At 46.9% G+C, this 15,193-nt stretch overlaps 1 protein-coding gene across 3 annotated transcripts in view; it reads left to right on the top strand.

Annotated features, from left to right (window-relative positions):
* The window catches only part of NAV2 (neuron navigator 2), a 393,794-nt gene that overhangs the window by 340,002 nt on the left and 38,599 nt on the right, over nt 1-15,193 (top strand). For 2 of the 3 annotated variants that reach the window (XM_065881977.1, XM_065881978.1), the window contains exons 19-22: nt 188-376; nt 6,938-6,990; nt 11,635-11,658; nt 11,773-11,847. In XM_065881977.1, the coding sequence (XP_065738049.1) occupies nt 188-376; nt 6,938-6,990; nt 11,635-11,658; nt 11,773-11,847 (341 nt within the window). Of the gene's footprint in view, nt 1-187; nt 377-1,158; nt 1,235-4,398; nt 4,428-6,937; nt 6,991-11,634; nt 11,659-11,772; nt 11,848-15,193 lie in introns of all 3 variants that reach the window. The other variant, XM_065881976.1, reaches the window with a different exon arrangement.

The following is a 15,193-nucleotide window of genomic DNA, read 5'->3' on the forward strand; positions in this document are numbered from 1 at the left end:
CTCCCTTATTTTTAGCTGTAAGTGTGTTACTCAGATGCTGGTGTGACCACCTTTGAGAAAATAGACAAGGGAGAGAAGTTGACAGGGACGGGGATGGCTGATCGTAAGCAGCCTCCTCTCCATCCCCCTTCAGGATTTGAACCGGGACATGAATCTCCAACCCTTTGACTGACTCCTTTCCTTCCAGCGAGTCCCACCACTGTCACCCAGATGAGCTTGTGCAACCCGACCATGCTGAGGACCCACAGCCTCTCCAATGCCGACGGGCAGTATGACCCGTACACGGACAGCCGCTTCCGGAACAGCTCCATGTCCCTGGACGAGAAGAGCAGAACCATGAGCCGCTCGGGCTCATTCCGGGATGGGTTTGAAGAAGGTAAGAAGCAAGGAGGTTGACCCTGTCTCACGTCGTGCAGAGCGGTTAACAGTCCTCTATACCGAGTTCACTTCACTGACCTAAGAGTCCACCTGTACAAGTTTCCAACTCGCCACTTACTCTGGGGCGCGGGGCTGGGGAACTCTGAATAGTAGGGTCTGACTCTTAATTAACCTCGCAGGACTGTAGGGAAGGGCTTCCCTGGTGGCGCAGTGGTTGAGAGTCCGCCTGCCGATGCAGGAGACACGGGTTCGTGCCCCGGTCCGGGAAGATCCCACATGCCGCGGAGCGGCTGGGCCCATGAGCCATGGCCGCTGAGCCTGCGCGTCCGGAGCCTGTGCTCTGCAACAGGAGAGGCCACGACAGTGAGAGGCCCGCGTACCGCAAAACAAAACAAAACAAAACAAAACCTAAAAAGGATTGTAGGGAAGACAAAACACGGGTGAACCCTGGAGTTGACCGAGTTCCGCTCCAGGCTTCTCTCCCTTGGACTTGGGCCCTAGCTTCTTGGCATGCACCTCCACTGTGAGACTCAGCCGCTGGCACACCATCTTGGCAACGCCAGTTACTGGAGAGTTCGTTTCCCTGTGCCAACACACCCGTATGGCTTTGGGGGGCTGTCGGCAGCAATGCCTCTCCCCTTAGCTCCAGAATTTTCTATTTCTTTTCTCAAGCACCAGTTTTTTAAACTTTGTTGCTTTCAGACTTGCCCTTTTCCTTCTTTGCTTGCTAACTGGGAATATTTGGTGTTTGGATTTTTATGCTTTGTTCATTTGAATCAGAATTTGGGGAGAAAACTACAGTGGGCATCTTCATCAGCCATCTTCCTAACTCAGTTCATTTCTCTTTCCTACTTCAGTCAAAGTGTGAGTTAGTGGAGCAAGCAGTCAAAATGGTGGGAAGGCACATCACCCCCACCCCCAAAAGCTTCCCACAGATGGGGATGATGTCAGTACCAGTGATGAGTGGTTAAGAATATGGGATAATAATACCAGGGTTTGAATTCCAGCTCCACTACTTCTTAGGTATATGATCTTGGGCAAGTCAACTTCACGACCTCTCTGTGCCTTTGTATTTTCACTGATGAAGCAGGAGTTCCAGGCTCATGGAATTATGAGAATTAAATGAGATAATATATATAAATGTTAATCCAGTAATGTCAGTACCTGTTACAGCCTGAAAACTGAGCTTCAGCATTGATGTCCTGGCAGCTGGAAGTCCCCAGCCGGAGGAGGGGGGACTCTTGGAGCTAATAGAGCCGAGGCTGAGGGCCACGGCCCTAGTTGTGCCTTTTCTGCCAGTGACAGAACAGAATGGGGGTGCGGAGGGGAGTCACAGGCACTTCCCTCTGCTCCCAGGTCCCTGTGAGAATGGGGAAATATGCCCAGTGTCCTCCTGGTAGGAAAGAACAAATAAACTTGTGACTGTCGAGGAAACCCCTAAACAAGTCAAGAGGGAGAGAGATGCAAGACGTCAGCTTCTGCCCTGCCCGGTGTTCTTTTTAACAAAAGTTGTAAAGAGTTTAGTTACAGAGCAGTTGCCCCCTGGTTAATCTTCCTTAATTCTCTCCACTCTGATTTATGTATCATTTGCGTCCAGTTAGCAGACACTCGTCTGTAAATCCATCTGTGGGAACCCACTGGGATAGAGGATTAAGGAGGGGCAGAGCCTGAGTTACTGAGAGCGTTTTGCTGGATTTAAGAGCTAGAAATCTGTAGTAATCGTGGAGGGCACGTTGACCGTAAGGTGAAGGAGTAGGCAGTTTGTCTTTAACATTTTTCTGATCAGTGGGCGAACCAAGCATGGCCACAAAGCATTTCCCAGCCCTCCCGATAATGACTCATGAATGGAGAGTGCCCTGTGCCCTATTCATCTGCTGTGTCCCGTGTGTAGCTGAGTGAACCGTGTTCAGTGCTGCAGCTTGTCCAAACAAGCACACTTGACCTCATAAAGGTCCAGGACCATTACAGTATCATCATCAGATGGGTTTTTTTATTCCATCTGGAATCAAGCCGTCAGGCAGCACAACTGTGGCATATCCGGGATGTCAAAGTGACATTGATATAAAGGGCTTGCCCACAAGCAGCGTCTAGACTTTTGTAAACCCTGATGATTCATGGTGATGTGGAACTGAAGCGCAGCGGTAAAATCAAATTTGGGGAGAAGAGGTAGAGACTGCCGTCGATATACTAGGAAACATGTAACATCTTCATCTTTTGGGAAATTTGGCATCAGATTGATTTTTATTTCTTCCAAGGCTATTACATTACAAAAACAAAATAGGGCTTGTGCAATTAGGTGTTTTTAATTCCATTGGGGGATGACTTTTTTTTTCCCCCTCTTGAATGTATAAACTCCTGGTACTGCAGAAACAGTTGGGAAAAAATTCACATCTCGTGTTTGGACCAAATAGAACCTCCTTATATTGATAAGAGGCAGTTAGATATATCATATGCCAGAAAGCAGAAAGAAAGTTTAGGAAGAATTAGCACAAGTACTTGAGTGAGGTTTTTGTGGGATTTAATTAGCACTTTCCATTTTGAAGGAAATGGAAGTCATAAATATGTAGATGAGGTACAGGCACGGCCCACGTGCAGCCTTTCAAGGTTATTTCAGGTAAATTAATTTCCGTCAGATGCATTATGCAATCTTCAAGTCAACTTTAATAGTGCACTTTAGGGAGATGCTTGAGGCACTTTTCAAATGAATGTTTTTGGAGAAAAAAAAATCCAGGGACTTTACCAGTCATCCCTAAGAACTGGTACAGTCTAAATCAGTTCATATGGAACCCACAGAAATGGAGCAGCTTATTAGTAAATAAATCTTGTGTTGCAGCTCTCCTGTTTCTAGCCCCTGAGTTACACTTGGATTCAAGTCCTGGCACCTCCACTGTTAGCAAGGTGGCTTTGAGTAAGGGACTTGACCCTGTTCAGCCTACTTCCTGTTCACTAGAATGTGGAAAATAAGTACAACTGTACCTACTTCAGAGGATTAGGTGAGATAAATCCTGGAAGGCATTTAGCAGAATGACTTTGAAAGGGGTTTATAGTAAGTACTCAGTCGATGGTAGCTATTGTTACAGTTGTCATGTTTTGTTTTATCCTTCTCCCCATGGGCCATTTCAACCCCATCTTGTTTATGGCAAAGTTGAACAGAGGAAGTGACTTGGGGACTTCTTGCAGCCAGAACTATGTCCTGAACTCCTGATTCTCAGCCCTCTGTGTTTCTACTCAATCCTGCCTTACACTTGTCTCTTCCTTGGCCACAGCTGGGCTTTCTTACGTGTCTGAAGCAAACCCTGCACCTTCGTCAGTGTGGTCGCTGTTTTCAGTTATGCTTCCTCCGCTGGTTGAGAGGGCAGCCCGCTAGCCATCAGAACTGCATCTCATTCTCACCGACTCCTTCCTTCCACAGCCCCCAGTGGCAGAGCGAGGACTAGAGTGCAATACCCAGACTCACTTTCTCTCTCTGCTACTGACCAGCTGTGTGTGCTTGACCACATGGCTTAGCCTCTCTGGACCTAAATTTACTCCTGTGTTCATTAGGGATAGAAATCCCTGCCCTGTCTGGGAATATTACCTACAAATTCTCTATGATGATGAGGATTACTTCAAACGGTAGTATGAGGAAGTGCTCGATTAGTATGAAGCTGAATATATACATATATCTATGTCTATATCTATATTCGTAGATATATATATATGGTACCCAAGTGTGACAACAGAGGCATCTGTTTGCTTTATTGGCTGGGATATGGCCAGTTGTCTCATTCCATCCTGTGATTTCACCCCTACCCGTGCCTTCTAGTTCTTCTCAAACATGCACTTTTTGCTTGTTTGGTCCCAGATTGTGCCTATGTAGATTGAATGAGGGGTTTAGGAAACCATTCTACATATACCAAAAAGCTTTACCAGAAACAAAAAACCCTCAGGTACCAGTAAACAAGGGCACTCAAGGGCAAAGCCATCTCCAGATTTCTGGTCTGCAGATTCTGTTCCTGAATGCTGTAGCACCTTAGGCAGGTTGTTTCACCTCTCCGGGTTTCAGATTAGTCAGCGGCACAGAAGGCCTGGATATTCTCTGCGGTTCCTTGTATCTTCGAACCTTTGGAGGAACAGGTGTAGGGAGGAAGCTCTGGCGCATGCTTCTGCTGCTCTGGCTTTGTAAGTCTCACAAGCATTCTGTTGTCCAAAAGTATCCCAGCCACGTGACCCGGGCTCTGCCTTGGCTCAGTTTTCTTGAAGGAAGGCCAGCTGCGGTGGTTCAGGCAGCCATATTTAGCTTTGGGTTGATCTGGAAAGCAAGGACTTTCTTTGGACCACAGCCTTGCCGTTGCTATTTACAAGTGAGAGGAACGAATTACGGAGAAAAATAATTACCTCCACCCGAAGCCCGCCGGATGCGCTCCTCTCTGCCTGCGGCCCCAAGCCTGTCTTGCGGTATTGCTGAAGGCAGTATCAGTGAATCCGTGTGTATGAGGTAGAGAGATATGAGACAAACCTCCATTTTTCAGCAGCCCGAGCCCACGCAGCAGCCCTGTGCAGGCCTCCGGAGCGGGCGTCTGGCAGGGCAGTGTGATTGAAGGATGGCTCCACGCTAGTCACCTCTCTTCCCTCAACTTGGCCTCCAGCGTAATTTCCCCCCTAGTGTCTGTGTCGTGGGGCTAAAGTAACTTACCCCTTTGGACCGTTAGGCCACTAGGTTGGGGCATGAGAGGCCTCTGTTAACGTGTGGGCATATTAACACTGAAAGCCATTATTGGCCGTTAACACCTTCAACTGATTTTTTAGGGGCATGGGCCAGATGAGTCATGGATGGAGAAAGAAAGGAGGAAAAGATCTAGAACCTCGGACGTTGCTGAAGAGGGTGGATCTGAGTGACGGTGCAGGGATAGCCTCAGAGCAGTTGGCACCGTCTAAGAGAGAAGAGGACCAGAAGTGCAAGCCGAGAGCTGTGTGGGTTAGAGGAGGGAGGAAGCCCATCCCGGTGGCTGTCAGGAAATGAGATAGGGCTCCAGGAGAAGATGCTGTTTGAGCTGATCCTGGTGATTTGGATAGGTAGGAGTGGGAAACTTCCTAAACCAAAGGAACTGAATGGGCAGAGACTCTGAGACGGCCAAGTACCACGCAGGCCATGCTTGAGAGAGCCGTGCAGGATTCAGAGTGCTATAGGAGCACCTAAATGAAGGATGGGAGGTTGGAAGCTTTGTTGGGGAGACGGTGTGGAGGCACCAGAGTGGTCGGCTGAGCCGTTGCTGGGATATCTGTGGGCAGGTAGCTTCTGCCAACCACCGATCCAAGTTGAGTTCACTCCTTGGGTGGTAGGTGAAAGCCGTATAGTACACATGGAAAGTACTCCCCAGCCTCCCACTCTCAGACCGCAGGTGAGAGCGCAGCGTGGGGTAGAGGCATTCCACTCCTGGTCAGGGAAGCTGTGTGCCCCATTAGAAGGTCTGTGATGTCTCAACAGGCATATTTCTGTCTTTCAAACAAGTTGTTGGGAGATTACTAAGAAAATGTCATTAAAGAATCTGGTTTCCAAGAAGAGAAGTCAGCCAGAATACCTAGTCCTGGAAAAGACCATGGTTTAAATTCCATGAAAACAGAAAATAAAATGTCTCCATTGGCTGGGGGCAGGAGGGGGTGAGGAGGGTACAAGGATGGTACCCAAAATACCAGTCGCAAACAGAAAAGAGAACGCTTTGTAGATATGATAGAAATCAAATGAAGAATCTATGTTTCTGTGGATATGTTTTCTAAACAGTGTTCTAGCACATGGTCATCTAGAATGAATTTACCATGGCCAACAGCCAGCCTCCTAGGCTCAAAATAATCAGCTCATCTTTTTGCTTATACAAATGGCAGATGCTAGCAGGATATAAAATATATATGCAACCCAATCTTAACCCTAAGGGAATACATCAGAAAAAAGAAAGGAATAAAATATGCTGGAACAGAGCAGGTAAAAGTTGCCTCTGGGTAATACAGTTATGAGTCACACAGGTTATGGCAGTGAAAGTGCTTCTTGGGCTTCCCTGGTGGCGCAGTGGTTGAGAGTCCGCCTGCCGATGCAGGGGACACGGATTCGTGCCCCGGTCCAGGAAGATCCCACATGCGGCAGAGCGGCTGGGCCTGTGAGCCATGGCCGCTGAGCCTGCGCGTCCGGAGCCTGTGCTCCGCAACTGGAGAGACCACAACAGTGAGAGGCCCGCATACCACAAAAAAAAAAAAAAAAAAAAAAAAAAGTGCTTCTTAACATTTCTCTGTACTTGAAACATATAACTTAGTAATTATGTGGTATTTTGATAGTTGGAGCAGGGGTAGTATATAGAATGGTGTAAGAAAAAAAAATGTGGTAATAGAGAAATGACTCCCATAGAAAATTATTCCTTACTTGACACTGACCTGTCACCAAACCAGGAAAGGTTGGGTCAAGAAGAGGTTAAGTCGCTGCAAGCCTGGTAATGTCCCCTAATGCTGAGTTTCTCCTTCCCTTCCCCTTTTCGGCTCCATAGTAGCCAACTGCAATTCACCTTTTCTATCTTTTCTTTTTTTTAAACAGTTCATGGATCCTCACTCTCCTTGGTTTCCAGCACGTCATCAATTTATTCTACAGTGAGTACAAATCAATGCTGTGTGGCTGTGTGTGTCGAAAATAAAACAGCATGTCTCCTAGAGAGAGCATTTCCATTATAAGGGAATCAATTAATTAGGGAACAAGGGTTGAAATTCACAAACAGTTACTGATGTACCAACCAAAAAATCAGGAGCTGACTTTTGTTAAGGTGGCATTGTGCTTCGAGTGGTAACGAGTTAGAATGTGTGAGATGCCTTTTTCAACTTTGTGTCTGCCTCAGTTTCTTTGTCTGTAAAGTAGAAAGGACAGCAGCCCCTACCTTGTGGCATTGTGATGAGAATTAAAGTTATGAATATCACTGTTCACTGCAATATAAATTCCTTGAGGACAAGGACTTTTTTCTGGTTTTATTCCTAGTGCCTAGAACCGGGCCTAGCATATAGTAGGTGTTCAAGAAATAGGTTTGCGTGAAATAAGACAATGCACGTAAAGCAATGAATAGTATGCTTACTTTTTATAGCTCTGTGCATAACTGTCTTAAAAACTTTAACTCGGGAATTCCTGTAGGAAAAAAAACATTTGATTAATTAGGAATTGGGAATTCTTTAGCCCTTAATTCCGTGGAGGACAGATGTTTTAATAATTCTGTTTTTGGTAATGCCAGGTGTCTCGGCTCTGTAGTGGGACAGACTGTAGATAGCCCCCTGTAAGTGAAAGACCATCCCAGAATGAAGTCAGAGAGCCCGGGGCCTGACTGTCTTTCTTAGGCCTATAGCAAGCAAACAGACCTCAGTGGTTGCTGACGCGGTCTGATTTGAAGGACCTAGAAACGTTCTCTTCTGCTCCTATCCACCTTGCCCCTCCAATTCCACAGTACCTCTTTCCTCTGCTAGTCATCTTGTCTGAAGTTTTATCAAAGTCCTGGCTTTCATTTTCAAGACTTTATATATGGTAACCTTGGGAAGGGGTTATTTAAGCCGTTATCCAAGAAAGCATAGGGATGGCCTTCTAACGATCAGCTATTGCATCTACTGAGTCCTTTCGTCTAGAATGAAACTCTGTGACATGGGTACCAGATCAGAGGTGGTACTTTTCCGCCTAGATTCACTTCTTCCACAGTATTTACTGGCACCAAGTATTGATATATGCCAGGCTCTGGGCTGAGCCCCGAGGGCGTGGTTTAGGTGGAGAGAGGAGCCTACTGCCGAAAGAGGAAGCCAGAGGCACAGAGGGGGGCGGCGGGGCGGGGGGGGGCCTGGGGGGCGTGTGGAACTCTACTTTCACAGGGTTGGTGCAGGGCAGCCATACCAGACATTTCAGTGCCCAAACCCCATGTTTTCCCAGGGAGTTCCCAGGGTTTCCTGTCAACACACTTTTCATTCAGAAAAGTGAAAAATGGGGGCTGGCCTGCGTCAGCCAGCCTGGGAGGGAAAGAGCACGAGCTCCTCCACCTGTGAGAACTCAGATGCAGGAAGCCATCACTTGCAGTTCCTGGCTGCTTCCCCTTCACGCCAACCACCGGGAGTTCTTACAGCTACAGGCCTCTCTTTCAGTAGCTCTTGTTCTAGGTGTGTGGACCTGAAGTTCGTGTTTTCATGAAATTTGAAATTGTCCTTTCTGAGTTGATACAAATTCACAAATTACCAAAGACCTAATAATAATAATTTTTAATTCCATGTTTATCTGGATAGCAGGAGACCCGAGGCCTATTCATAGTTTTTCCCTTACTGTTTGACTTTGGACAAATTACCTCCTTATTCTGGGGGTCTCCGTTTTGCCCTTGGCCTCAGGGAGCTAGGCCAATTGGTCTCCGAGATCCCTACAACCTCTGACATTCCACTAGTCAGTGAGTCAAAGGTTCCCATGTACTGTTCTTTATATGTGCCTTCTCTGAGAATGTAAGTTGCTTTTGCAGACTTTTTACAAAATACTCTAACCTTTGAATATTTTCATGATGGAGTGGTATACTAATTCCAAGGAAAACTGCAAGTCTGGCTAGACTCTGCTACCACCAAGCAGTGGTGTGTGGTCCCTTATCTATTATTAGCTCCTTGGTGATGATGAAATTCAGAAACAAATGCTCAGGCGCCTCTGTAAATGAAAAGGTAAATAAGTTCGTATTTGTTGTCTAAAAAGAGATCCTTGGAGTCTCTTAAGTTGCCACCAACCCAGACCAAAGAGTCTGCTTAAGACCAGAGTGTTTTAAAGGCTCTTATTGGATGATAGTAGGCTTTCTCCCCCCTGAAATCCCTGCAATTCTTAGATATTCAATAATGTTCATTCTGGCTGCAATTTGCCTGTAATTTTAATTACAAAGGAAAGAAAAGACAGTCTGATGCTAAATAAATACCATGAAGAGGTCGTGGCCGGCCCTTGGAGTAGAAAAACATTGAAGAGGCCACATCTGGCATGAGATTTGCTTTCTTGGTCGGTAGGGAGCAACAGTTGAGTTCCCTGGGGAACTGCCTAGTGGAGAGAGGCCCGGAGCTTCTCTCGGAGTTCCCAGATGTACAGAAGAGCAGCAGCAGCTGGGGCAAGATACAAAACACATGATTTCTCCAGGCTGCTGTTGAGAACAGGATTCCAACCCCAGAGACAGGTGGGCTCCGAGACAGACAGTGGCAGCCGCCCAAGAAAGGCTGTTGATAGAAGTGTTTAGAAGTAGGGCTGGTCCTCCGTGGATGGTTCAGCCTGCTAACAGACCTCCATTCGCCTCCCAAATGTTAGATAGCTGTGACGTTATCACCGTTAACTTTTCTCCTTTGGATCAGACTCAGAAGCCAGGGCCTTATTTCTGGAAGGCCTCCAGGAGAATGTCGCCTATAGTCAGAGCAGGAGGAAGTGCTGGTTAAGATCATAGGCTCTGGAGCCAGACTACCTTGGATCCAATCCCAGTTCTATCACTTATCAGCTGTCACCATGAGCAAATTATATCAGTACCTTCTGAAAGGGTTGTTACGAGGATTAAATGAATAATGAATGTCAAGTGCTTGGAACCGTCTCTGGCATATAGTAAGTGTTCAATAAAATGCTACTTATTTTTACCAGAACATAAGCAACATAAGATGTGAGGGACTTGGTCATGTTCACAGCTGTATCCCAGGTTCTTAAAACAGTGCTTGACACAGAGTTAGAAATCAATAAATATCTGATGGTGGTGGGGATGAATTGATGGACAGGCAGACAGACAGACAAAGAGAGATGGCTGAATATTATCTGAGAGGGCAGAGTAAGCCCTGAGGACTTCTCCAAACCTTCTCCTGAAAGTGTTTCTTAGATGGGGAGATTGTCCAGCTGTGTGACTTTAGGCAAGATATCTAACTTCTCTGAGCCTCAGATGGAATACAAACCTACTTTGTGGAGTTACTGCAAGGATTAACTGATTTGGCCCCAGTGTACCTAACAATTAGTTACTGTTGTTAAAAGCCAGCCTGGAGGGAGGGCTTTCTGGGGCAGGACCAGGAGTGAGGGCGATGGGAGCAGGACGTGAAGGGCGGTCAGACAGGAAAGGGCTACCCACCTGTCCCAGCTGTTAGGTACAGGGACTACGGGGCCTAATGGATCATACCCCTCTGCATCCTGAAGTAATCGAGAAGTAGAAGCCAGAAACCAGGTGCTGACTTTTTAAAAGAATGGGTTTATCACTAGTGAAATTGGATTAGGACACACATAGAGGACTCAAGGACAAAATAGGGTCCTTCCTGATTTTCACTCACCTACCTGGCTCCCAAGTCACTGTTCCACCCCAGTGAAGTGCAAATGGTGGGGTGTGGAGAGAAGGGCAGGAACACTTCCAATATTTCCAAGAAAGGGTGTGTTTGCGGGGGCAGTTGGGGAGGGTTGGGGGTTTCTTCATTTATGGACCCCCCCCTCGGGAACCCCAGAAGAGAGAAGGAATAGTTCCCCCTGCTGCAGGTCCCCCCCAAGCCATGTGGGATCCCCCTATGGGAAGAGGCAAGTAGCTCGTAGTCTCTGGCCGGCCGACTGCTGTGTCACCCCAGACCCAGGGCCCAGTATGGAAGGCTTTGCCGGTAAGAGGGCCTACAGGCTTCGTCTTTACTCCCCAGGGTCACAGGTAACTGGGGGACTAGAGATGGAGCAGCAGGAAGGGACAGGCCACCTTCGTCCTTACAACCTGGGGAGTCACCAGGCTGGCTGACAGGGGTTCCCAGCGCCCCCTCACTTCAGGAACCTTCCTGACCTGCTGCTTCAGTGCCCTAGGGAGATAAGAGGGAGGGATAAAACGGGGCACAGTTAATCTATGAGCCGTCCTCCCTGCCTCCCAGGTAGGATCGCCAGATTAAACTAAAAAAAATTCAAACTTAACTGGGTGTTCTGTTTTTTTATTTGCTAAATCTGGCAACTCTGCCCTAGCGTATCCCCTTCTCATCACAGCTTCTCCCTGTCGTCATCTCCACATGGGGACAGGGGGCTCCTCACAACGAAAACAGGAGCGTATTTCCTAATTCTTTCTCGTTTCTTAAAATAACGTGCTGTTCGTATTTGGCCTTTCTGATTGGTCGTATTAATTGAACCACTTTATCCAGAAAAGTCCATCAGGAAAGAAACTAATAAATCTTTAAGACTGCTGTAAGTGTCCAAATATGGTACTCCCTGTAGGCAGGATTATACTGTTCTTAGCTCCTCAACTGGTCTAATTTCTTCTCTGTTTTTCTTTACAGCCAGAAGAAAAATGCCAGTCAGAGGTAAGGAAGAGTTGGCTAGTTGGATTTCGTCTTTCACTATTATCAATTATTTCTCCCAGCTCAGCCTGTAAGTAGGCTCCCAAAGCAAGTAACTCTGTGCCCTGTCGTCTTTAGATTCGCAAACTACGGCGGGAGCTGGATGCCTCCCAGGAGAAGGTTTCCGCTTTGACCACCCAGCTGACAGCAAATGTGAGTACAGACCCAGGGCGGTAGCCATTGCTACCTCTGAGCATTATAGAAGCAGTGTGGTATAATAAAAAGGACATAGACTTTAGCATCGTGGGTGTGAGTGTTAGCTCTGACACTTACTGGCATTGTGCTTTGGGCAAATTCTTTAACTTCTGAGCCTGCCTTTGCTCATCTGTGTGTTGGGGGATGATAATGTTTAGCTCTCAGGGGTGTCATGTGATCAGTACCTGAAATAGATTAAGTGCTCAGAAATGTTCATTTCCCTTTCTCTTTCTGAAAATTTTCATCTTAAGAGAAAAAAAAAAAAATCTAAGGCTCCACAGTAAATAGCTGACCGCTCTGTAATTATAATATACACAAGTACGTGTTCAGGAGGCACTGCCAACTGGCATTCGATTCGGCAACTGTTTGAGTGCCAACTACGCCCCGGGTACTGTGGGTTCAACAGCAAAGGAGGCACAGTCACTGTCATCTTAGTGTTCTTTGTCTGGTACAGCAGAGACAAAACAGTTTTGCTGTAACATGATAGCTGTTGTGATAGCAATAAAGGGTGAAGGTTGCGGGAATATATAGGAGGAGCACCTAGATCAGTGCTGGTGGGGCTGGAAGAAGTCAGGAAAGGCTTCCTGGAGGAGGTGACATCTGATGAATGCTGTGTAGGGGAGGATGCATGGGAAGGACAGCATTCTAACCAAAGAGTAATTCGTGCAAAAGCCCACGGTGCATTTGGAAGCTATAAATAGCTCAATGTAATTAGAATCTATGGCTTGGATGTGGGGAAGAGGCTGGGGTGGAGGGGGGAAGGAAGTGGAAAGGAGGGAGGCATCGAAGAAAGGCCTGGGTCAGGCCACATCATGGAGGCTCTCAGCTGTTAGGTGGTTAAGTCAGCTTCCTAACTGTGGTGTGGTTATAGGATGTGAGGGGTCAGAGTAGAGGCAGAGATCTCCTACCCCATCAGATCAGTCTATAAAGGAGCCCACAGAGCCGTGAGTTGGCAAGGGCTGAGGCTCAGAAGGCAGAGCCTGAGGTTTTGGAAGGTGCTGAGATGCCTCAGAGGCAGGGCTTCCTGCTTGGGAGCGCACAACCCAGCTTGAGATCACACATCCATGTGTGTGAGCCTGTCAGAAAGCCACCTGCCTGACTCCCAGCATGCTGTTAAAATGAAAAGCAACTTCAAAAGCTTGTCTTCTTTGGACCAGGAAAGTAATTAATATTTATCTGCAGCTTTTGCCCACATAATTCCTGGCTTGAGCCTGAGTCTACTCAAGGAAACTTTCCATTTCACTTTAAAGTCTGCACATGAAGTACCTAGCACAGTGCTTGACCTTGATTATAGGCTCAATAATTGGTAACTACCCATAACTATTCATTCTCCCGAGCTCTCTTACATTTCTGGAAATCTTTGGGGTTTTTTTCAAAACCCTAATATACTAGGCTACTGTGTGTTTTTTGTTTTTTGGGGGGGTTTTTTGCGGTACGCGGGCCTCTCACTGCTGTGGTCTCTCCCGTTGTGGAGCACAGGCTCCGGACGCGCAGGCTTAGCAGCCATGGCTCACGGGCCCAGCCACTCCGTGGCATGTGGGATCTTCCCGGACTGGGGCACGAGCCCGTGTCCCCTGCACCGGCAGGCGGACTCTCAACCACTGCGCCACCAGGGAAGCCCTACTGTGTGTTTTATAATCCTTTATTTTCTTGATGTCTTCCTCCATCGGTAACTCTATCCAAAGAAGATCAGAAATTGATGTTAGATCTGAAATTTGAGGCTTAGAGCCTAGTTAAGACGGCAGAGGTATTCTTCTGTGGGTAGTCTTCATCTCAGTAACCAGATGCGTGCATTCGAATCCAGCACCTACCCTAGACCCGGTGAGCCAGGGGTCTCCTCGAAACTTGTGAGGTTTGACAGCAAGTGATTTGGAGCTACTCCCCTAGTTAAGAATTACAGCTGCCAATGGCTGCCCCTCACTAATGAAAAAATAGTAAGTAATTTGCTTACCAATGAACTTGGATTAATTCCTCCAGTGACCTCATGCTTCCCCAAGGGACCTTACATTGGGCCATTTGTAACTGTCCTCTCTGATCGAGAAGAATGAGATCTCTCACACATTATTATTATTTCAGAAGTACGTTTTGCTCTTCACAAAAGCTATTGAATCCAGTATTGTTTTCTTTTTTCCTTTTCTTTTTTTAAATTAATTAATTTATTTTTGGCTGCGTTGGGTCTTCGTTGCTGCGCACAGACTTTGTCTAGTTGCGGTGAGCAGGGGCTAGTCTTCGTTGTGGTGCGCAGGCTTCTCATTGCTGTGGCTTCTCTTGTTGCAGAGCACGGGCTCTAGGCGTATGGGCTTCAGTAGTTGTGGCACGTGGGCTCAGTAGTTGTTGCTCGCAGGCTCAGTAGTTGTGGCACACGGGCTTAGTTGCTCCGTGGCATGTGGGATCTTCCCGGACCAGGGCTCGAACCTGTGTCCCCTGCATTGGCAGGCAGATTCTTAACCACTGCGCCACCAGGGAAGTCCCAGTATTGTTTTAAAGTAAATATTTAGTCTTGCCACACACCGCCAGCAGTGCTAACGTGTTTTACTGTCTGCCATCTTTCTTGCAGGCCAAGCTGTGTTTGTTTTTCTAGGACAAACTACTCAAAGCCACCTTCTCTGAGTGTTTTTATACACTTGTGTTTGTTTTCCTGGGAATACGAGATTGCTGCTTGCTGAGAAGGGTGTTGTGCGGCTCTAAACCAGCCTCCTGGCCCATATTTTCATAATCGAGACCATGACACAAAGTCAGTCCTTTTGCTCACCAGCAAAATGCAATCCTCTGGTTCTTCAGAGCAAATGTGGTTCCTTGAGTTGCAAAAACACTCTCTTGATAGCAGTCTTCATGGGGTCAGGTTTTTGCTTTTGTTTTTAACTGAAGAGAAATGTTGAATGCCCACAAATAGAATCTTGGGGCAATCAAACGAGAATTGAAATAAATGGAAATTCTGTCATTTAAATTTGACCTTGTCATTCCTTTGAAATGCAAGGGTAGCAGTCATTCTTTCTCACATCCATGTCCTGGCTTCATTCACTTTGTGAATGTCTTGAATTGGTTGGCTTTTGTTCTGCCGCATTGTCCCCGGCAAACTAAAGCATATCTCTTTATTTTAAAATGCAAAGGCATTTTCTCAATTTTTAATAAAGAGAGAGCATGCAATCAGAAAGAAGCTGGCCAGTCCACTTAACATTTCTATCTCAAGTGCCCTTGCTCCCTGGCCAATGGAAAAGAGACTCAGCACTTGATCCTAGAGATGTCTTATCCTCCATCTCCCTGTTTGATGAAGTCCAGTAACCGAGGCCTCTCACTCACCCGT

Source organism: Phocoena phocoena, chromosome 8, assembly GCF_963924675.1.
Source record: "Phocoena phocoena chromosome 8, mPhoPho1.1, whole genome shotgun sequence".
NCBI classification, from domain to species: domain Eukaryota; kingdom Metazoa; phylum Chordata; class Mammalia; order Artiodactyla; family Phocoenidae; genus Phocoena; species Phocoena phocoena.